Raw genomic sequence first — 25006 nt, 5'->3', positions numbered from 1 at the left:
AGCTCCGAAATCAAATTCTGCTTTGAAAGGCTCCACATTTGGTCTGCCCATAGAGGTAAGCAGAAATGGGATGTGATAACACAGAAGCCATTCAGACTCAAGTCTCATACTCTAAAGGTCATCCAGAGCACAGCACATTTGATACACCTGGTGAACCAGTGGCAGGTCGGGAAGTCATTTGATAATGCAGCAATTACATACACAGAAACTAATGTCGAGCCCCCACATTCCCTCCAATTGACCTTCCTACATAAAACCCTGTCCATGGCTTCCAGGGAGTTGCGAGAGAGCATTTGATCATTTTGCAGCAACCTGATGATGATCAGACTCAGCATTTCCAGCCCTCAAACACTAGAGGGAACATCAAACTGCAAAGGCACCCCCTGAGAAGACCCCGTTCCAAACGCCTTGGGGAGAGCTGCCGCAGTCGGATGCTGCACGGACACACAGCGAGCAGCTTCCATCACTGCCAGGGTTTAAGCACAACCTAAAAAGGCTACAGAAGCACAGCTACATGCAAAGCCACCACTTCCTTCATCAAAATGTTGAGAGCTGAGTGTAATTTTTTTCAATTTTTAAACCACATCTACTACTTTAAGCTTCTTAGGATTTTACAAGTGTTTATCCTTCAAATTAGGGCCAGAAAAATGCACCTGATAAAGGGTACACTTTAGCTCTACTAACAGAGATCTGAAAAACAAAAGAAAATCAATGAAATAACAACAGGAGCCAAACCACCGCATTTTTAGATAAACATTAATAGAAAAGCTAATTAATTAAACAGCTCCTGCTAGAGGAAAGTCAAATTAAGAAACCAAGGGAGCAGGGGAAAAAAAATAGAACATAATTGTGGGAGTTTTTTTCTTGCATTAAACTCTTTTCCTTGCAGTTAATGAAACCACAAGCTTGCTGTTATTTCTCTTCAGTTTCTAAATCGACTTCCAAGTAAATAAAAAGGCATTATGAAGACAAGAAGAAATTTCTGTTTACTGCTAGAGCTATGAACCTCCTCCACCATCAGCAACGTGCAAGTCGAGGGCAGAATCCACCAGAATAACAGTTACATGTTACTAAGGCTACACTGGTACCATTAGGTTAATTTCATTATTGTGTAAATTTAGAATGCTCAGTTTTAAGTTCAAGCTCTTAATTAGCACCAAGATAAAATATTTACTGCCAGTGTTTTTGGGTGCCATATTTTTGGCAATATATTTCATGCCTCATTTGCTGCTGGAATGATAAGCTTTTCAATTAGTAACTGCATTTTTCATGACAAGAAAATATAATTTTTCTTTAATAGCACGCTGAGGTTATACTGCATCCTACTAAACCACTCCAATTAGATCAGAGAAAGTTTATTAATGAGTCATGCAAAGGCTTTTGTGTGATAAACGGCACTCCTTCATTCACCCAGATTAAACGACTTCCACGCAGCCACGCTGGATTCGGCCTCCCAGCCACCCCTGTCCTCTCACAGAATGGCAACGAAAGCCAAACACGAGTGCCCGGGCTGGCGCAGCCCCATGTGCCTGGTGCTGATAAATTCTGCTCAAAGATCTCACGCCTGTGCCCGGACCGCCCATCTCAGTTTAGCTGCCCTTCTTTATTTGTTGTTTGTTTGTTCTGCCTCCCATTTTTATCTGCTTAACATGATTAGATTAAGGCTGGGTTTGTCCTCAAGGAGCCTGCACAATGCAGCCCTAAGACACTGAATCTGCCTGAAGACTCAAAGAACAACATCAGGCTATTTCCTAACCTTGTGCTAATCCAGAGCTGTTCTCCCATACTTGTACCGAAGTACGATGCTATGAAGAAATAAACAGAGAGGTTTTGCTTAGATTTTAAAAACACTTTAGAGTCACATTCTGAAGTAGCTGCACAGATACTTAAACTACCCATGAATACTAGATTTAACCATTTAATTTCAGCATGATAAACCACGCAAGGCTTTTCCTGTCATAGAAAGGGACCAATTAAATGTCACTCTTCCCCTAAATCAGCACTGTCCATTGATATTTGTTAAGCTTGCTGATCCAGCAATCTTTAAGGCATACAGCAAGATGAATAATAGAGATTTGTCAGTTAATAACCACTATAATTCAAGAATGTCACCCAGAATTGTTTTGTTTAGTGAACAATATGCTGTCTAATTACCCTGCTCAATCATAACAGCACATATCAAGAAATACAGAAGGCTTTATTTTTAAATTGCTTTACCGAAGTGCTGTACCACATAGGTTCTAGAAAGTTTGAAACTACCACTTATTTCTCACCATATATGACAATCACATGGATTTTATCAATGAAACAAATGAACAGTAGTTCCTTCCTTACTTTTAAACCCAACTGTGTGCTCTTCACTGTAGCTGAGAAGTTAGAGAAGCACCAAATTCACCTTCCCTAATCATGTACTGCACCATACACCACTCCAGCAGAGCCAGATACAGATGCTGTGTAGTATTAGGTATAATTTACAGCATGTTTGGGGGTTCTGCTATAAAAACAGTCACATTTCAAATAGGGGCAAAGGGTCGTTTACCCACTTTAAACAAGTTTTTCCTGTGAAACAGGCACACGTAAGTATTCCCCATTTGCACCAGAGTAAGTAGTATAAACAGCAGCCTGTTAAAAATTATTTAAATTGCTCTGAAGAACCTCTTGATTCTTTCCTGGCGTTTGGTCTTTTAAAGTAAGTAGGACAGAGAAATTGCTCCTAACAGGAATAGACACCAAGGCATTCAAATGGAAATTACCATTTTGTATTTGAAAGACACTTAGTATTATCCCAGTGACTTTCTAAAATGTCACAATATTTGCTTTCCCAGCACTTAAGCTAAAAGGCAGATTACTTTCGATGAAAGTGTCAAACTCTGCTCCCTGTATAATGACATCACACTTAAAACAATAATGTCAAGGAAGAATCCTTCCTATTCCTGCTTTGGCTTCTTTAAGGAAGTGTATGAAGAAAAAGGAAAAAGGAAACAGAAAAAAAAAAGGAAAAAGGAAAAAGGTAAATGAGGAAAAAAGAATGATGAAGAAATAAAACTTTTGGAAGACAAACTGGAATATTATGTTGAAGTGTTTGTTTTCTGATAGCACCACTGGATAGATTCAACTCTGAACTGTTCAGCATGGCAAAAGCAAGGGGCCAGGAGCACCAAGTTACAGACCTGCACAAAGGTGGCTCTTAGTAACAGCAGACAAAAAATCCAGCCACTAATCTAGCCATCCTGTGCCCTCTGATAAATGCTTGACTGCAGAGACACAGTCCTGTCCCAAAAGGAGCTCTCGTATTGTTGAGCAATTATGTTTTCAGCAGTACAACAAAACCGCCACAGTCCATCTTCCTTTTTGACAGCTGGGAGAAATAATCCCTTTCTAACAGGAACAGCCTCTCTTCTCTCCATGTGGTTTTTCACAATATACTGCTTTTCTCAGTTATATGGTTTTAAAGGTTTATAACCTAATAGGGAGACACACACGATAATCCAAAATTACAATCGGTATGAAGGCTACTTATCTCCAAGATTTACAACACACCCTCTATTGGTTATTCATCTGCAGGGGCTCTGGAGCACAACTTTTAGGTACACACTTTTTTATTCCTTCTGCTTTATTAGTGGTAAAGTACAGAACACAAACACAAATAAGACTCAAAAATCTGTTTAATACTCAGGCACCATCTTTCAGGAGTGTTAATTTGGGTTCTTTTGGATTTTTTTTTGTTTGTTGTTGGTTTTTTTTTTAAATAAATCACCAATAGGTAAATTCCACAGAAAATAATCTCCTTAAACACAGCAAACATTGATATACAGCTATTTTTAAAGGAAAATTAGGTGAAGCAAAAGTTACTTAAAATAAATTGTGAGCCTCTCTTTAGCTAGAGGGGCTTAGAAACAAGTTTTCAAAAATGTATTATCAAAACCCTCACAGACCAAAAGGAAAAGGCTAGTGCATAAGAAGAGACTGTCAAGCACAAGGAAATCACACACTATTTATTGCTAATACTTTCTTCATACCTAATAAGGGAAAAGACAGGTCACCATTAGTTGTTATCTTGTCACTGTTTTCTCACTAATTGACTATTTTCTACTTCTCATGGGCTGACAGAATCACTCAATATGAATTTTACACTACAAGTAATAAAATTCCCTTTTAAAAAAAATTGTCCTTTTACTTGCAAAGATAAAAAAGCCTACACTATTTTACAGCAGAAGAGGGTAAAGATTTTAATCAGAAACATGGGACCACTTCCAAAGAACAGACTGACAGAGAGACAGCCTGCCATCTCATTAAAAAAAAAATCTGGTTCACTAATTAGCAAAAAAAGTCAGGGTTATCATGGTCTCTTGGAGGAAAAGAAAACAGAAGGATTAATTTTTACAAAATATTTAATCTACATTCCTCTCACCTTTCACTGGCAGGAGGCTTCTACAGGCCTGTGCTCTGGCCTACGCCTTCCTCCAGAGGCAGCTCAAATTCATTCACACTAACTCTACACGTCAACCTAAATGAAAGGATCAGGCAAGCAGGTTCAAAGGGAAAGCCCATGGTGCAAAATACATCCAAACGATGATCCCTGAGATTAGCTCAGCTGGTTAAAGCCTGCTGCTAGTAACACCAGGTTTGTGGGTTCCATCCCCCTATGGGCCATTTACTTGAAGAATTGGATTTGATGATCCTTGTGGGTCCCATCCAATTCAGAATATTCTGTGAATCTGTGAAAGTGTGGAGGGTACCCAGAAGGGACAGAAGTGCTGGCAGCCCTGCCTGCTACATGAGAAATTAAATCCTGGTGGGGAAACAGCTGCTTCTGTGGCCCCAAATCCACAATAACGACTTCAAGAAAGGAGGCCCCACTTCAGTCATCAAGGCCTTCCCAACCTGCCACTGGTTCACCACACAAGAGCCACTGCTGGGAACATCCTCTCACCCACCACTCCGCCCACGATGCCTCTTACAGAGGCTACAACTCATCTATAGGCATGTGCTGCGTCTTCTCTGACAATGCTCCGATGCCATGGTAACAAACCTGTTTATCTATAAATGCTGAGACTGATGGGCTCAATCTGCCAAAAAAGCACCATATTCCTGTTGTGAAAACTGATTTAAGTTAACCTATTTTAAAGGCAACCTGGACAAAGAAAAAGTGATGGACACATTTTTACTCCTTAGCACTGAGCTGCCCAAGTAATGCAGTTAGCAGCAAGAGGATGGAAGTGTCCTCCAGAAAGTGGATTTGTTAAAAGCCTCTGGCTATAGACCAAGTACTGAATTAATTTATGAATTAATGGCTTTCTGCTGCTTTACTTTACCTTCTTGATCTGTAAGAAGATACCAGTCTAAAGAGGAAAGTACCATGTCATTACTGAAATGAAAACACTATGATAATTCTCTCTCTAAAACGAGACAATAAGCCCCAAAGCACTCTTGGCATCCTGCACAGAGGCACCAGGCAACAGCATATCCATTATTTATTCCCATCATCACTCAAAACAGGTATACGCTGCTATTGGAGGAAAAACAATGAACATTTCCATTAATTCCTACTGCTGCCCAGTCCTGTTCCAGGAGCAGGGTGTTCCAAAATAAATATCTGCTTAATGATCAGCTACAAAGATGAACCCCCGTATTTCGAGCTACCCTGTAATGAAGAGGGAAAGCCCCTACCCTTCTCTCTGCAGAGCTTTGCTTTCAGTAGTCACCAGGAGCACAGAACAGATCATTGTTAATAACAGGTGCCACAATGATCTATTTTTAAGTGGTGGAACGAGACACAGGCAAATCACAAGACAGGAAAGATTAAGAACAGGAGAAAATAAAAGCTGGAAGTATACAGCAAAAGGTTAAAAACATGAGCAAGAAAAGGAAATTATCTTCAGTGTCTTCTATCACATCCTGTGCTGCAGCACCTGAGCAAAGTCGGAAATGTTTGCATAGGAGAGAGTGCAGAGGTTAGGAGATGTTATTATTTCCAAACCCTTTTGTTGGCTTTGATAGAAGAACTGTGGGTTTGTGGTCAAAATTAAGAAAAACCAAGCGTGTTTTATTAAAACCTGCGCATACTCTGCATTCTTTAATGCCAACAACTGAGTAACTCTGACCTATGTCAATGCCACTGGAATCCAAATCTGGTGGCAGAAATGCTTTGGCTGCGCCTGCCTGCCAAGTACATGCACCTGGGTGAATTTTCACTTTAAAGCTATTTGCTGAGTAACATACATACAAAATATTAACAAATAAACCCATTTTATTCAATAACCAGAAAGGGTAAGTTACTAGAAAACTTAAAAAAAAAAAAAAAAAAAAAAAAAAAAAAAGAAAATCAGAGCATCAAACCTCTACATCACAAATCACTCCTGAGAAACATAGTGGGATTTATCAGCTCAAATAAACATGCTTAGTGTTTAGATACATTGCTCCGGGCAGGAGTGTCACTGATGCAGCTTACCAGCTAAGTTACAAGAAGACATCAACCCCTAAACTGGACAAGGGAGCAGCAGAAAACACTTACGAGCTACTGAGAAGTTATTTAAAGGTGATTCCCGCTGGTCAACATCCTGCGGTCGTTCCTTGTAGCCAATGAAGGTGCCATCGTTCTTCAACAGAAAATACCGCGGCCTCCATGTTTTGATGTATTCTCCTGGAAAGACAGGATGTGAAAAGGGAGACAACATCAGAAAACACCCCAAAATACTGACACATCAATAATTTCTGTTAATATTGAAACTACATGTCATCCTGACAGCAGCAGTTTTAAAAACATTCAGTTCAGTCTGATACAAACAGTGGAAAAAGACACGCACTGAGTCACAGACTGATAGCGATGTTAGCCATGAAAACGGGACTTCATAAAAGGTAAACAGCTATGTTTTGTTCTTCTATCCACTTCGATTTCCATTCAAATTCTGCAACATCTGCCTTAAATGCATTTTAAATTTTAAAAAAATCAGAGCAGATGTCCTATGTATTATTTTTGCTATTGTCATTTTTCATACTGACAAGTGGAGAAATTTTTTTCATTTACATTTTGCAGCGCAAGTATTTTAAACAACAATGGGTAATTTACTAATTAGTCAACTGCTTTATCAAATGAACAGTCACTTTTAGACCATAAGAAGATAATTCTCTGCTTATGTTACATAACATCACTCACTTCTCTCACAACATCTCAAGCATGAAACACAAGATGATATATCACAATATGAAAGGGAAAACACTGGATGATGTATAGCCACCGCAAAGGAGAAAACAAACATCTACTCTGAAAGATATGCCACCTTTCTTTGTCTGAAGAAACACCCATTGCTCACACCACGCTACTGCTCATCTGAGTAACCTCCACAGGTGACACCTGCATGACTGTGTTACAGCCACATTCAAAATGTCCAGCAGTAGAATAAGAAGAAAAGACTTAATCAAAACCTCAGTTATTTACTGGATTTATTAAGCTGGTCTTCAGGGAAGGAAGACAGAGGTCCCAGGTATGGCTCTTCTGTCAGTATGTTTCAGTTTCTTGCTTACTGACCAGATCACTGTTTTCTGAGGCAGTCTCTCAAGAACCTCAAATAGCTTTTCATGGTACCAGGCTGCCCCTCTAGGTCCTACAAGGTCCTGCAGTAACATTTCTACTCAACTGAATCACAAAAATCTCATTCAAGGTGTTACTGAATGGCCATTGAATGTTACTGTGGCCACAGTACTGGCCACACTTTTCCAATTCTGCTCACCCCAACAACTGATTTAAAAATTTTAAAAGCAAATGGTCAACTACAAAGCACCCACAGCTGCACATCAAACATACCCTCCTACCTTCTCACTTATGATTTCTCACTTGTTTGTTTAACACTGGGGAGAAGATGAGGGAGAACACTAGGAGCTGAACTCCTTTCCAGCCTGCCACAGCAGGACCATGCCTGTGCACCCTGTGATGCTGCCCTGCAGTAGCTGGTGCCCGGTGCCCGCAGGTTCACCTGCTGGCAAGCTCTTCAAACAACCAAGAAGAGTGAGAGGAGAAGGCTCACCAGATTTATTGGCTCTGGCAACCTTCTGCTGCTCTCCTGTTCTCCCAGGCTCCTCTCTCACTCTCCTCCTTTCCCGCTGCTCAGCTTTCCTCCACTGGTAATTTCTCTCCCAGTGAAGTGCACCCTGCCCCAGGAACTCCCTTGCAGCTGCTTCGTCTCCTTCCTCTCCCCACAGACCTCCTCTCCGTCTGCAGTGCAGTTTCAACCTGCTTTGGCAGCAGCTGTGTCACTTCTCCGTTCACACTCATTCTTCTCCCTCCTGCACACAGAAGCAGAAGCAAGCCCAATGCCCACACCACACAGCCACGGGTGTACACAGCCCACACCAGCTGCTTTCCCCTCTTTAGTCCTTGCTGGGCTTCCAATTTTGTAGTCTAAAGCAAGAAACTAAGAGCTACTGAACTGTTAGAGAGTCACACAGAGCCACCTATGCAGTGGCCATGTCTGCACAAAACATCCACTTGAAACTGATGGAACAGGTATGGGGCAAGAAAGAGGAGAGAAAAAGGAGCACAAACCTTCTCAGTGTTTTTTTAGAGACAACTGTTACTGCTCTAAGTGTTACACCAACCTATAAGGGGTTTACAAAAGTGTCATCATCACTCCAGGAATTTCAGAAGAACTCACCTGTCATGGTTTAACATTTATAAGCAAGGAGGAAAATGTAGAAGGTTTTGTTGTCATCATCTTTTTAATTCTGACCTTAATTAAATGCTGAAAACTTTCTGGGATCAGCAGGAGATTATGAAGCCTTTCACATTTAAATTATCAGTCCAACTCGGCCCAGATCAGTGAGATTACTCCAATCTCATTACTATTACACCACAGATGTGACTACAGGGACAAGAAGATACATGGTGTAGCTCAGCCCAGCTCTTGACTAGAGGTTTGCCAGGTAAGCAGGTTGGGGAGGTGGCTGCCCAGACTATCAGGATTTTGGAACATGCTGTTACATACCTGACTCATTGGTATTTTCGTCTCTTGCATAAAGCACATCCAGGAGATCTACGAACCACCACATACCCCTTATCATACACACACTTAGGACTAAATCCAGATTGGATGGGACAAAAAATATCTGAACAGGGACAAGACAGAGAGCTTCCACGTCCCTTACTCTCTAATTTATGCTACACGTCTTCCCCACTGGCATTTACAGAGAGGACGTTAATTATTTGCAGATTCTGAAATTATTATCTGGTTATTTTCAGTGAAGTATACATAATTTTAAACAGAATTACACTGTACTGTCACAGGAGACGTTCTCTTAGATTAGATGCTTACGTTTGGCTCTCATACTTTCTTACAGCTTTATCCCACCAATCTGCTTCTCTGTTAGAAACACATCCTCTAACAGGATTAATCACAGTCTTTAAAATGGTGCATTCTATACATATACAGCATCCTCCTCCACACTCACTCTTTTCTGTGTGAAAAATCAAGGATTTCATTACTGCCAGCCTTTCTGCAGGGATCATTCTGCTTGGATCTTCCTTTAAGCATTGCTTTAGCTGGTTATGGCTCCTGATCCACCTTTGCAATTTGCAAATAATTAACATGATTTTATTTAAAATTTTTTCCACATGCCTGGATCTTAATGAATACTGTAACACGGCAATCTGACATATTATTGATTATTGTTCTTGCCAAGGAGAATGTGAGGTACAGTGCAGCATCTGTGGTATACATTTTTATTATATAACAGACTGAGGTTGTACTTCTGCATCCTGCAAAAAAGTGGCAAGATGCTGCCTGGTGTGTGACTCCCCAAACAGATGATCTCCAACTATAATTTTACATTCAAGCCTGAGCAAGCTATCGTTCCTCTGCAGAAGCTCGGACACACCGATTCACCAACAGTCATCAAAAAGGTGTACAAAGTACATATTGTTAAGAAATAAGTTTATATTTTTATGATTAGCTAAAAGACTATAAATGGCCTACAGCCCACAAGGACCACATCAAAAGGTGACAGCCAATCTGAGTATTAGAGGCAGAAAAGGAGTTTGTCAATACAGACAAAAAAATAATTATGTGGAACTGCTGGGATAAAGCTGTCTGAAAAACATCAACACCTTTTCCTTCCTCCGATATACTCAGCAAGCTGTCATGCCTCAAGAGTGAACTGCGCTGTTTCAATTTTTGCCCTGTGTTCTTTGTTCCTGTTGTGGTTTTGTTTTTAAGAATCACAAGAAGAAGTTACTTCAAGTTACTAGTATTAGCATTTATGTAGTCACACTATAAAGAATTGTACCGAGTACAGGAAATGCAAGCATGTGTGGCAAATTCTATCAGACAACACTAAAAAAAAAAATAATGATCCACCATGGAAAAGTGAACAATTTACAAAGCAAAACATTTTTTCCTCTGTGATTCATTGCTTGTGTAATGCCCTGGCAGAGCCTTCTTTGTTTTCAGTAACAGAATGCTAACACTGCAGAGACAGGAAAGCAAAAGCATGGGTTATAAATCCTACATATAAAATCCTGGAACCAAACAGACTCCTCTGTAGCTTGCTAGCTTTATTATTTAAAATCTTTATGTACCATTCTGTTTACTCCAAGCAATTTCCAAATTGCAAAGATTCCCAAACTGTATATATCTGGAAACATACACAAAGATTGTTATAGACTGATTTCCCTTTATTGCCTTGTGTCTGCCCCCACACACTGCACATTAAAATACTTAACACACACTTAGAATGTAAATCCATCGCATGCCAGAAAAGCTTTTTCGCTGTAACACATACTGCAAAGCACACTTATGCCTGAATATTTCAGAAAAAGTTAAACACAAAACTCCTTTGGTTCATGAAAAGTTAATTCTGCTGAGGATTTACAATAATGCAGGGTTAGATTATTTTCCTCTCCTCTCCACAACAGTATCTCACCGAATCTGGAGCTGTCTACCACTGATAGAGTGTCTAACATCAGAAACAGCTGCCACTCCCTGGGAAGCTCACGGGGTAAGTGGAGAATAATGAGCAGCAAGCACCAGCAGAACAAAAGAAAATCCATCTTTATTTACCAACTGCTGCATGCTTGTTGCTGCATCAAGCTCATTCAAAGCCAACACCACACCCTTTAATTCAGAACAGACTATATTTAAGAAGCCTCTGCTTTTTTTTTTTAATCAACTCATACATACCAATGGTTTGGAAAAAAAAAAAAAATCATTAGGTTAACCAAGTCAGCATCCAATGCTACCCTTGATATTTACAAAAGCACCGGACCAACTATTAACTTTCTTATGGCCCAAAGTAACCAAGTAACAAGCCCAGGAGCACTCACTGAAAACAAGGTCTCAGTTACAAGAAATGCAGTCAAGTGGATACCACAAATCTACAGATAAATAATACATTCAACTTTCTGCTCTGAGCATCAGAAGTAGCACCTTTAATTGAATTTAAGCTTAACACTCAAAAAATTAGAGCTTCTGAGTTATGCAAGCCTTCTCTACATTCCCACACGCTCTGATGATGTACGACACTCCCTGCTTGTACAGCCCCAGTTCCTGTCCGAGGGAGCATGAAAGTTATGCCAATCGCAGCGCTAATGTGCCACCCGTCAAAGGCAGAGTGACTCACTTCTGAGCCTCAATGGCCACGAGAAGTGGTCTGCATCCTGTCGGCCTAATAAGGACTCAGAAAACAGATGCCAATTTCCTTAAAGACGTGAAGCTTTCAGGAGCTGCCATCTAGTTCGTGCTGAGGAGTGGGACGGGGATTTACAGCTAGTTTTTACTGCTTGAGTAAATTGGGTAAGTGTCCACTCACTTCAAAACCAGCTGAAATCAAAACAGATTTGGAAAAAGAAAGCCGGGCTTGAAAACTTGCCTTTGCATTTCTAAAGCACTCGGAAGCAAACTCCTTCCAAGTACAGGGAGCTAATTCTGGATCTTAACGACCTGACACCAAACAATTAAGTCTAGGGTGACCCGAATGAAAACGCTCATCTTAAATATGTTTTGTTTTTTATAAAAATAGCAGCACAGACACCCACCAGGCTGGTGCACCACTCTTCGCTCCCCTTAGCAAACTGTCAGAACAAGATATTTAAACACAGTAGATTTTCGGTAGCTTAGGGAAATCAAAAAGAAAGGAAAAAAAAGAGGTTATGTTAATGTCTTTCCCAACACGCTGGCAGAGAGAGGAGGACCTCTGGTTTGTCTGCCTATTCAGAGGCGCAGCGAAGGGGCCGGTTCTTTGACGATTTTTTTTGGGCCCCTCTCTGGATGCCTCCTCGGCCACCGCCTCCAGCACAGCTGCAGAGGCGCTCCCTGCGCCTGGAATCTCAATGAGGTGGCCGGGCCTGCTGCCGGGGCTGCCCCTCGGTGGGGAGGTCACCCACAGCCCACGGCCACTGCGCCAGGCCAGCGCGGCAGGAACAGCTCAGCACCTCTGCATGGCCAACACTGCACAGCTCGGCTCTTCCACCTCCTCTGAGCATGGCCAACACTGCACAGCTCAGCTCCTCTGCGCCTGGCACGGCCCTGAAGTGGGGTATCGCAGTCCCAACCAGCTGATTCAAGGCACAACAAATCGGTTCTCCACTTTCTTCCCCCGTGGGCAGTGGGACGGCTGTGGGGTGCATGGCCAGGACTGACGTGACTGCCAACAGGTTCAGGAGAAGTGCCGCCTCCTCCTCCTCGGTTTCAGCTTTTCTAAACCTCCTGCCATTTCTCACGCTCAGGGAGAGTTGCAATCCAGGGCACCTGCTTCATTATCATATCTTGGGGGAATATGAGGGGGGAGGGAGAGGGTGCTGGAGGTGGGGCGAAAGGTGACGGATGAGCCGTCTGGCCTTCGAGCAACAAAGGGAGCTGCGGAAGGACAACTCCTGGTCACCTGGCCCCCCACATCTGTAAATTAACTTCAGAAAGCAGCACATAGCCTTTGCTTAGGGCTTCCCACAGCGCTAGGCAGAAAAGTAAATGTACTGGAAGCTGCCCCTGTCTTTAGTTACACAACAGCACAGGTGGGAAACACCTAACGAAGGCAACGGGTGCTCTGATTCACAAAGCCAGCCATGGGAGAGATGAGAAGTCAGATTATGGAGAAAGAAAAACAGATTCTCACCCAATACTCTCTCTATGCAGGGGATGGACAACTACCACGTTCTCAGATTCCATCTCTGCCAAAGGGTTTGAGATCACCGGCCAACACCACCACTGCAGAAGATGACACCTCTGTATTTTTTACCACTATACTTCAACTGTATAGTTATGTAAAACTGAAACATGGAGGTTTATATTTTCCTTCTTTTTTTTTTTTTTTTGCTGAATTTCAGTTTAGAAGGTCAAAAATGTTGCCATATTGCTTACAGCAATCAATTTAAGCAATACCAGATATTCCCAAAGGAGCAAAAGAGAATTAATCAGCATGTAAAAAACTCCTTACTCCTACCTTTGGCACAGCTTAGTCAGACTAGTCCTAACCTACAGCTGTCTCCGGTGGGAGAAGATGTAAATGAAATTTCATTAAAAACAGCAGTTTTAAGGATAGCTACATAAATTACAGGAAAATATAAAGTGATTTCTTAAGCTATCCTGAAAACAATTTCAGAGTGAATTGCATCTTCACTACCTCATGGTGCAAACAAAAGGACTTAAAAATACCATGAGGTGTCCCAACACAATTAGAGAAATCTTTTCTGCAATAAACTTGCAAGCAGCTACAGCACTGTAACAAAATAAAACATTCCTGTAACAGAAAGTGCCATCATGTATTTCTCTGCTTCTGACAGGTACCCAACTCTCTCCCATTTTTATAAATAAATAAATATGACAGAGGAGGTGTCAGATTCACTGAACTGAATTAAGCATACTTAGAACAATTATTTCTCCCCAAGTCATTTTTTACCTTGACTATGATGGAAAATAGCACAAGCAGCTAACAAGGCACTTAAGCTAATAAGCCTCTGCAAGTTTTTCAATACCTTCCCTTAGAGGAAGGAGGTAGCTACAACTATTTCTCAAGATCAGTCTGAATACAGTCAATATTTCTGCAAATCAGGCTCTTAAATACACCCCATGTACTTATAAAAACAGTGTGACTTAGTCCTCCAAAGATTTTATGTCTACTACAAATACAAAGAAAAATAAAAACTAAACCAAAAACACCAAACACAACACACCCTGGTGTATTTGAACAAGGATGGGCTTTCTAGACAGCATCTGAAAGCTGATTCAATTATTTTACCTCTTCGCCTAAGAACACTTAGCCATGACTCCTGTGTTTATCAGAACACATGCCTAATTTGAGTATCACAAACCCAGTTTTGTTCTTCAGTAAATCCCATCTAGAGACTAGCAGTGTCTGAGGGGACAAAGCAAAAAAACATACACAAACCAAAGCTCTTTCAGAACAAACTAAGACTGAAATCACAGTTAACTCGTATTCCTCAAGTGGCCTAAACATAGGGGATGTTCAGGAAAAGCATCATTAATTGATTACAAATTGTTTTAGGTCACTTCCCTCACTATGCCCCATTAAAAAAAGATTAGGTGAGTCAAAGACTCGGGCAAGAGTGACTTTTATGATGTATTTATTTGCTTTATTAACATTAAACCTAAAAAGTACTCAGCAGAGGTTTCTCATTAAAATACCGAAGTTGTGGAGGCTGAGGGAGGACCTGGTAGATTGGAGTGTGGCTGACCATGGGAAAGCAAGAGCAGGGGAGGGAAAAAGCAGGACACAGTCATGAAGAAAACAGAAAACATCCACATCGAGGATGTTTTCATCCACCACTCCTTAAGTCCCTGGCTCGCTCTTCTAGGCTCCCATTACCACATCATTGTGTCATTCACAAACTGAATCAAAACCTCAGGGAATTGTAAAGAAATGGAGGAAAAAAAAGGCTAAAGGACATTAGGGAGATCTATGGAAACAGCAGCATTTCTAAAACAGATGATATGGACCAACTTCAGAGACAGTTTGAAAAGGGGAAAAAAAGCTCTCTTTGTAAAAACTAAGCTGCAGAACATGGACTTTAATAAATAAGCAATTTATGGAGAGTAAGAAATTAACGCATTGCATTGTTATCCTTTAGCTTCTGGGTTTGAGTCCTAATTTTCAACATAAATGCATGGACTTGGTTTTGGCCACTTACAATAAAAGCACTACCAGTAATTGTGTGACCATGCCGTGCATCAGGAAATTTCTTAAAAGAGCCAAGAAAATAAAATCAATGTAGAATTTTAAACATGTTTATACAAACAGCTACTGGGTAAACATTTTGTAGAAAAATGAATGAAAGCTAAGTTAAGCAAACATTTCAATGGAAAAAATAAGAAGTAACATTAGAAAAGGTGGTGTCTTTATAGGGCTGGGGTTAATCTGGAGTTCCCTTCTTCATTTTGTCACTAGCAAGTCTACAAAATCCTGGAGGAACACAAGGAGACCATGTTAGTTCTAATAAAAAATTTCATTTATCTTGAGGGATTTAATGGCCATCAATGGAAAAATTAGAAGCACTTCCCAGAAAGCAAGTTCTAATATTTGTTATCATAGCAACCTCCTGGTTACACCTCCAAATTTAGTATTCCACAGATAAGTTTTACTGAGTCACTACCCCAAACTCAGCAATGAAAATCTCCTCCAGATAACAGGAGTGCTGCCTCACTTAGGAGGAATTTTGCAAAGTAACTTAATTGCATGCTGAGAATTTATTAAAGCAACTTCACCACTGAGTAGCGTAAGAGCAGAACAGCCACCGCAGCTCTGGTGCTAAGCTTAGCCGAGTAACACAGGCGTAAGAAACTTTGCCAAGGATTTCGGTGCCTTGGACTGAGGTGTGTCATCACCATAAAGCAGAGCACAACCCATACTGCTGCCTCAACAGGGTCACAAGCTCAGTCAGACACACGATTACAATTAATTTATTTTTATAACAGACAGTAAAAATGTTGAGTTTTAATACAAACAAACAGCAAAATTCCTGCTGGTTTTCAGCGGTACCACGATTTAGCCCTGTAACACGGAAACATGTCTAAAATGCAACTAAAAACAAATACATATAATCACAACTATTTTTTGAACCCTGAAGTTATCTGTTATATTAAGCTCATTACACTTCTCCCTAACAGCTTCAAGCTCCAGGAGAGATGTATTCCAGTAAGTCACAAGATCTGTTCCAAGGAGGAAAAGAAATAAAGACTAACCTGAAAAAAGACACAATGAAGACCCACCTACCTGACACTGCTACCAGAAACTAATTTCCTTGTTACCAACAGCATCTTGCTACACTAAAGTCATTTTTCATTTTAAAAATAGAATAAAAAATTAACAGTATACCCCACAAAGAAGTGGGAAGCAGATGGACACAAAAGATGGGAGCTTGAATTGCACTTTCCAGTCTGCAGTGCCGCATACTTTTGTTTTGGGAAGACATGGCAAAAATTCCAATCTTCTCTATTCAGACTGCTCCTATAAGCAGGGGAAAAACAAATATCACCTCCTACCCCCAGCCTGCCCTAAAATCACACCAGTTTCTGTGGGCATCAAATCTGGCACTTGCCTCACTGGATCTTCTGAGGTCAGGGACTGCTGCATCGGCCCCACCTTTCCTCCACACCCGGTTTTCCAAGCACAGCACACCACAAAGCTGCTCTTCACCATGCACATTCCTTCATCTACCCAAATCTTTAAAGCTCTATCCCATAACCGAGCACACTCCACTCTCTGCAGTTCCATATTCCCACTCTCACTAGGATGTCCCCAAAGAACAGAAGCGAAACAAACTGCAAAGCACATCCCTGTAATGCCTAACTGCATTACAGCTACCCATCAGGTATAGAACTTGCAACAATTAAAACAGCTATCCAGGAAAGTCAGATTGCCACACTTTAAGTCTGAGAACACCAGAAAACCATAAATAAAGCGTTAAACGCATATGACAACTTTTTGCTTTTTCTTATGACTTTTTTTTTTTTTTAAGAAAGGAGAGAGAAAAAGCCCTACAGGTCCCCTGGTGTAACATTCCTGAAGGCCATCTGGGGCTACGCTCGTGCCTCAGGGACTTCCGGCAAGGAAAGTACAGACGAAGGTACAGAAAAGCCTGCATGCAAGCCCTGCTTGATGCTTAGCACACGCTCTGTTTTACAGCATTTCCTGCCACTGTCCCTGAGCTGACACTTCCAGCTCAGGTGGCAGCTGCTGGGGGCTCCTCTGCCACTCCAGGGGTCAAGCCAAGCAAGGCCACCCTGCAAACCCTGCTGCTGCCATCAAGGTGGAAGGGGAGCAGGAGGAGAAAGGGGGAGGATAGAGGCACCTTTGGGAAGCAGAAAAGCGTGCTAGACAGGAGTTAAGATGTGGCTACAATTCTGGCTGAAATCTGCTGCATCAGAGCAGCGCTGACAAAGGGACAAGCTGATGGGCACAAGGGAAGGCGCTGACTGGGCTGAGCGCACAGGCAGGCAGAGAGAGGCGGCAGCCTGACCCCCACCCCAGGCCACACCAGCTGTGCCTGTGGCCATCACCAGTCCTCTCCTGCTCCTGTCCCAGCACCAACGCAGGCAGCTGGAAGTGCAGGTTGTGCCCAGTCCATGGGGAGAGTATGCTCCTCACTCAGGACCTCGTTCTTGACACACAGCCAAATCCAGCAAGTTTAAATATCAAAGCTATATCCTTTAGACACACACAGACACTGTAGGTATGTTACACAGAGCTAACGTGGAGCCTGGCTGTGAACACAGTATCGCTGCACTGACCCTGCTCCTTCACATGCACAGCCAACATACGCAGTAAAATGTTCCAATGTCACGCTGGCCACAAAGACTGTACCACCCTCTGGTCTGGGGAAGCTATAAGGTTTAGATTATTTCCATGTTAATGCTTTTGCACATTTATTTCCCCATCCCCTGTGAAAAAACCTTTTTAACTTCAGGATTACAGCCTGAGTATCAAATTAAGAGACAAAAATGTTTCCAAAAAGCAGTCTCTGAACACTTGCAATTTTCATTTATCCACCACATACTAAATGAACCTTGGTTATGGGCAGACTTATTGCAAATTATGGTTTTCTAAATGAAGACACATTTGGCTATAGAAGTTGGACAGTACAGGTAACACCCTCTTCTTTAAAAAAAGAAAGAAAAAGAAGGAACAAAGGACCCAAATAAAAATCCTGGTATTTTATTTGGTGGTAAAATTGCAGCTCAACTAAAAGATTAACTAAGCACAAGTCCACAACTGGGTCCCTATCAATGGATTGAGAAATGTTTTTCTATACACTTTTCTTCTCATCAGAGAATCCAAACTTCCTAGTTTAATCATTTTCCCATTTCCAAAAGAAACTGAAGCCTTTTTAAGCAATGAAAACATCTAGCTATGTAATCACAGGTACAGTAAAGATTTAAATGGTTTTGAAAAATTAATCCTTAATGATAAAAGTTTCCCAGGGAACATTAAATCAACAGATTCCAAATTTCAGGTATAAAATCTGATTGAAACTGCTGCTCTGAAAACTACAACATTCTCCTGGCCATCTCTATTGAAAAGGCAGCCTGAATTGCTACTTCCATAAAGAAATATATCCAATATTAACAGGACTTCTACAAAAAATTCTTGATGGCCTGCAAGGACTCCTGTAATTAACCCAAAGGTAAAATTTACAGTAATTGGTCATATAGAAATCAACTGCTCAGCAGATACGCATACATGCAGGCTCTCGTTTCATGCTGCAGTTGGAATTTCTACCAAATTCTGGGTGGTGGCAATTAAACAGCTTCATTTGCAGTCCTCTGTTCTTTGCACCTAATTCATGACAGCACACAGGATGAAGCAAAAGGTGGTTATGGCATTTCATCAGGTATGCTTCCATGTCTTAATCTTCTAAAAGGAAACTGCAAACAGTAAGCTGGAAAAATGATGATGAAGAAAAAGCAAATAAAACAGGCAAGGGAAATAAACTTCATTTTTAAAAAATTCCTTTTAGGATTATAAACATCAGTGCCTTTTAGAAAGAAGAGATTCAGCCATATTCCCCCTTCCTTTGTACTGAAGTTTAATAACATTCTCTCCAAGTTACCAATTTTGAGAAAATCACTGGATAAACACTTGTGTTAACCCAGCTACATGGCTCAGTGCCAAATGTAATGCCAAACTTCCCAGTTGCAAAACGAGCTGTTTTTACACACCAAAGTAACCACGCAGCAGGCCTGCCGAGCCTGAAGACAGCTGACAGAGATGACTGTTGCTGTCCCCCCATTGCACCGACATCCATCCAAATACCAACATCTGCTGTGCTACAATTTACTTTTTACACAACATTTAGCAAAACAGTGCCTCTGACTGCAACATCATTAAGGAAGTAACAACAAATAAATCGCAAAGTCCCATCAGACAATTGTAAAATTAAAGCATAGCTTGCCTTGCATACACTGAGCTTTAGTTCAGACGTATTGGACTTCAGAAATAATAAGCATTAGAAAGTGTTTTCTTTTATTAAACACACAACACAAAATTCCGTAAACCATGACAAGTGTAATCCATCATTACAGTGTAAATTACAGTTCTGAGGATATTGACTTGACTAAATCGGCAGAGAAGCAGATGCCTGCGAGGCAGCACGGCCTGCCCGGGACCATCGCAGCAGCCCAGACTCCTAACAAGATTACACCGTGCCTGGGAGCGTAAGCTCTAAATTCAGGGCCCACTCCTTTCCAAATACCCAGAGCGTGTATTTGTGCTTGCAAAGTAAGGAATTAACATTCCTAGAAACTCAAGGGCCCTTTGCTTTAAAAGCAGGGCTGAGCATGGGGGCCAAAGCAATTGAACACCACCACACAGAGGGGAGGTGGGCTCTGGTAGTGAGCCCTGTTAAAAATCCACAGTGGAGGGGGTTCAAACCAGGACTTTGGCTCCTAAGTGCAAGCCAAGTCTGGTGAGTGGTTCCACTGTACTGCCCAGCACAGTTCACACCACAGAAGACCCTACACGATCAGTGTCCTCCAATTAGCTCACATCTGCATTGCTCAGGGTGCAAGTCAAAACGGGGCTGCACTGCCACCCTGACACTGCCACACGGCTTGGGCTTTTATAGGCACACAGGCAAAAGAGGAGGAAGAACAAAGAATTTTAATCTTTAAAATCGTGACCAGTTTTAAAAACCAGCTCTTTGCTCCTTCTGTCCTGCAGTAAGTCTGTGAATGCAAAAACAGGAAAAAAAACCCACCTCACTTTCTTTTGAAAAGCAGATACTGAAATGAAAAATTTACTGAAAAAACAACCTGAGTTTTATTAGGCATCAATTAAAGGGTTTTCCCTCAATCTTTCTGCTCCTCATCACCCTCTTTAACATCTTTAATCAAAAAAACACCTGAGTTACAGAAAGCAACATTTTTTGTTGGAACAATCAGTCCCCCTACATCTCCAGACAACGTGTCTGTCAGGAACAACAATATACCTAACACTCAGCTCAAGATACAAGAACTTGGCAGGCTGTATTTCAAAGCAGTTTCACCAAAACAATACTGTTTCCCTTAAATCCCTATCAGCTTAATAGTGGAAGACAATAATATTTCAGATAACATAGACAGCAAGCGTTTTGGTAAGTTCAGTGGACATTCTTTATCCAATCCAAAAATAGCCAATGTCCACAGCCACATTAACAGAAATGCTACTTCACCTTAATTCATGCTAAAGGCAAGGGGTTAAGGCTCAAATACTTCTCAGGGTTTTGGCCAGTGTTGATCTGTGTTAGACCAGGTATATATGCACACATACAAATATATATATATATATATATATATTTATATATATATGCCCATTGTGGGACACAGGAGAAGCTATGCAAAGCACAGCCTGTGCCCAGGCAGGGTTTTAGAGGACAGACTCCTCTGTGCTAGCTACTATGTGTTTGCACAACACAAGTCAAGGTCCAATTGGAAACTTATTTGTAGAGTTGCTCCTGTGCAAACTTTAAGTTCAACCTCTGAGTTCAGAACTGAAACACTGTTTGTTTGTCCATTTATCCCCTGGCATGGTTGGCTCTTTGTCAGACAGATGTATGCCACATGCAAGTCATTTCCCAACCTCTCTGCTCCACCTCCCTCCACACACTCTGCACACACTCTGACCCCTCGGCAAATGTTCTGAGAGAGGAGGAAGTGTTTCTGACAGTTTACATACTCTTCAATTTTTTGCCTGAGTATAAATGTCTTCTCCTGTGCTACTTGTAAGGAAACAAAGCAAAACAAACACCACTTCCCAAACAACTGAATGCCCTAAACCTAGCAGCAGGAAAGGGGAGGGAAGGGGTGGAGAGGAAAGGACAGAGAGGATGGATTACACTGAAGTTATTTTTGTCCTGTTCAAGTGGTAGGCAGAGACCACTAAATATAGAATTTATCAAAGCAGGTGAACAAGAAAGATGACATGAGTGCCATGTTCCAAGGAACAAGCAATAAATGAAGTATATTTTCACCTCCTGGCCCAAAAAGCTCACAAAACCAAACTGATTTGCATGAGCAAGATTCAACTGAACAAATACTCAACTCACTGCCTCCTTCCCTTCAGATATGTGACACTGTACATGTTAAGCAGACAGGTTTTCTGTCTCTTACCTGCTTGTACTGTATATAAACAAGACTATAAAGTCCACACTAAAATGGAAAGAGCTTCACTCTGCGGTGACTCTGGACAGAAAATCTTCAGAAGAAAGTATGCTTGCACGTACAGCTGGGTAATAAAGCTTCGCTTGAAATCAAACATTAAGGAATGTTATGTTGTCAGTGGCAACACAAAGGATGTGGTTTCTATGAAATTTAACCAGTTATAGGGACAATTGCTTTCTTTTGGTCACACTGCAGTCCAGGGCTTGCTCAGAGTAACTGCTACAGTAGTTTGGATTTCTCAAGTGAAAATCCATTCTTATGTATTTTTAACTCCTTCCAGGGTGTGAGTTAGTCTGTGAAATGCCCTGGGTGGCAGGTGCCAGAAGCACACACTCCATTCAGTAACTATGAGCAGGCCAGGCTGAAAAACAGACAGCAAGACTTACCAGGCTCTTGGGCTTACAGAGCCTGTAGCCAAGGACCCCAACAATCAGAAGGACGTTAAATGCTTCTGTAGGCACACAGGAGTGAGCAAGGAAACCTTCGGAGGAAAGACATGGCACCAGTCAAACCATGACCTCAGTGGAAGCCACATTCACATCAGTGCCATCATCTACCACTGGGCTCAAAAAACAGAAAGCTTTTATGTGGAACATTTCCTTTCTTCCATCTGTGCTCCCAGTTACCACAGTATCCAAGAGCCCCACAGTTTGAGCTGCATTTGTCCTCACAACATCCCCGTGAAGTAAGGAAGTGCTGTTATCACCACTTCACAGATAGGGAACTGGGGCAGAGAGAGAGAAAAATAACCCTATCCGAGGTGATTGTATAAGGAGGAAGTTTGTGGCAGAGCAGGGGAAGACTGGCTTCGATTCTCTGTTCCAGGATCGTACCCTCATACACCAGGCACCTCTTCACCTCCTAGATGCTCTGCCTTCAGTTTGACTGCCCTACCAAGCTCCCCTGGGCCACAAGGAATGGGAAATGCATATGGCTTTTACCAACAGCATTTCCAGCCCAAAAAAAATGGAAGAGAGTATCAGATGTAAGGGTTGTTTGCATTCAGAAGTCCGAGCCTGAACAAGGAAAACAACTTCCAAAATAACCACCATTATCCTGGTATTGTGGGAAAAGGAAGGAAGACGTATCAAGTTTTCAAAGCAGAAAATTAAAAACATCCCTGACAGATCCTAAGTATAATTTTAAAATAATTAGTGAAAGTTTAACAGGAAGCTGGTATTAGACATGCATCCTTCAAGAATCTCCCTGTTCTAGACATCTTAGGTTATAGAACAGTAAGAAATTTTTAAAAAGTCCCTTTGATACTGTATCTCATTTCAGACACAGATCCAAACACAGGTCTAATGTAGTTTCATATGGAGACCTTGGCTCCAGACTTCACACAACAACATTGTCTTAGATAAAACAAATTCCAGAGGCTGCACACTGCTCAAGGTTTCCCATTCGTGGCTGAGCCAGGCTTCAACCCTCAAAGGCTCTCTTTTCTAAGTGAAACAGCGCATCAGGTCCAAAATTCACTCTGTCCTTTGGGACTCTAGTTGCAGCCATCCAGAGAACCTGTTATGAAATAATCTACAACTTAAGGGCATTCCTAAAGCAGCATTTAATGTCAACTGTTTGAGGTGACTATTACCCTGGAACAAACAGCAGAGGTCCATGACACTATGGATTACCGGGTCTATTGAATCTTACTCCAAAAGGTGACTGCTCATCTTAATGGCCAAAAAATGACAAGACTGCTACTAAACCATCACGAACAGGCCTTGATGAATGACACAAGGACTGGACAAAGGAATAAATTTGTGAGTTGGTGATAACTGAGGGTACCTACTCAGCCATGATGAACTTCCAGGTCACCTCTGCTATCCATGGACTATTCTGTCAATCGCTGCTGGTAAGCTGGACCCCATGGCCCAGGCCTTGACTTTTACAACAGGCTGTTGCTGTAAACTTCAGCCACCAGCAACACAATGTGCATCTAAAGCACACCTCCTCTGCCACAGAGTCTGAAGGACCTGGAGCCAACCTCTGCCAGAGCCTGAAGGAGCGGTAGCCAACCAGCTTCTTCTGAAGGCTGCACTATCAGGCACCTAAGTCAACTTCTACCAGGGACAAAATAGAAGCCCTGCTTGAAGGTGACCAGAAAGAAGAGAGCTAGCTCCACCACACATCCTGCTACCCCCAAATCTTTCCCCCTTCGTTTATACCAGGACTATAAAAAAGTGAAGGAGAAAGGCTGGGATGAGGTTAGAAACATTTCTGCTTTCTGACAGTGAGCCTCACAGCAACAACAGCCAAATAAACAAACGAAAGCAAAACTTACAGCAGCTTCAGACCTACATAGCAATCTTAGTAAACGAGATATTCTAGCAATTAAAGCAAAAAGCAACTTTTGGGTTCAGAGTACAGACCCAGAGCACTTACAAAAAGTAGTAAATAAGCAAAGTTTGTTTATTATTCCAAGCTTTGAACCTTTCCCTTGAAAAATCCCAACTTCTGTATTTGAACAGACCAGCCAACACTGAAAAATGAAAAGGCCTGTTTTTCCAGACAACTGAGGAACTGCTATTTATTTTCTGTTTGATGGCCATCACAAGGAATATGAAAAATAAAACCACCTCTACAAAAATAAAACACCTCTACAAATGGGGTTGTTATTCTCCTTCAAAATCGAGGTGGGCTTTGCACAAGATTCCCAATATCCCAATATTAAACTGGTCAAGAATCACAGAATACTTTACGTCAAAAAGAGCCATTTGAGGTGATCTGGTCTGATCACCCTTCACAAAGTGGGGCCACTCAGAACTCTACAAGAGAAATCCTAACACTAATACTGCATGTAGGTAATTCAGAATTTTAAAAATACAAACACAAGAAAGAGAACAAATGCAACTTTATCAAACTGCAATTTTCAAATCAAATTTGAGGAACAGAATCTCCAGCCTGCTTGGCCCTCATTTAATGTCCTTACCTCCAGTAACTGGTCTGAGCGTTCTAAGCGCCAACAGAAAGACGAGTACCAATACATTCTCTGTGTGTTCTAGGCATAAAAAGGAGAAATGAATTCACTGTTCCTCCATGGTTTATTTCACCACATGAATGATGAGAGAAAAAGCACAGGATTGTGCATGGTCACAAAGGTATGCACGGCCTCTGAAGCGTGAACATATATCTACAACCACACATCCTGTTGTGTGTCATTCCGTTTCTAAAATAATGCCGGAAAAGAGGAAAGTCTCCAGAAACATGAGGTTTTGCCATAAGCACACTCAGTCTAGTCACAGGAATAAACAAGCCTCTCCAAGAAACCAATAAGAGCTGCTGTGAAGTAGCCCATTCCTAGTAGCCTGGAGCAGCTCCTGAGAACAAAGCTTTCCTCAGGCCATAGGGAAGGTTTCTTAAAATGT

The 25006-nt window shown here is 41.5% G+C and overlaps 1 protein-coding gene across 1 annotated transcript in view; it reads right to left on the bottom strand.

Moving 5' to 3' along the window:
• Positions 1-25006, bottom strand: part of AKT1 (AKT serine/threonine kinase 1) — a 78139-nt gene that overhangs the window by 32719 nt on the left and 20414 nt on the right. Inside the window, exon 3 of the mRNA XM_032110650.1 lies at positions 6515-6643. Coding sequence (XP_031966541.1) covers positions 6515-6643 — 129 coding nt within the window. The remainder of the gene's footprint in view (positions 1-6514; positions 6644-25006) is intronic.

This window comes from Corvus moneduloides, chromosome 6, assembly GCF_009650955.1.
Source record: "Corvus moneduloides isolate bCorMon1 chromosome 6, bCorMon1.pri, whole genome shotgun sequence".
In the NCBI taxonomy this organism is placed as follows: domain Eukaryota; kingdom Metazoa; phylum Chordata; class Aves; order Passeriformes; family Corvidae; genus Corvus; species Corvus moneduloides.
The sequence above is the reverse complement of the archived record's forward strand: the minus strand, read 5'-3'. Positions and strand labels throughout refer to the sequence as shown.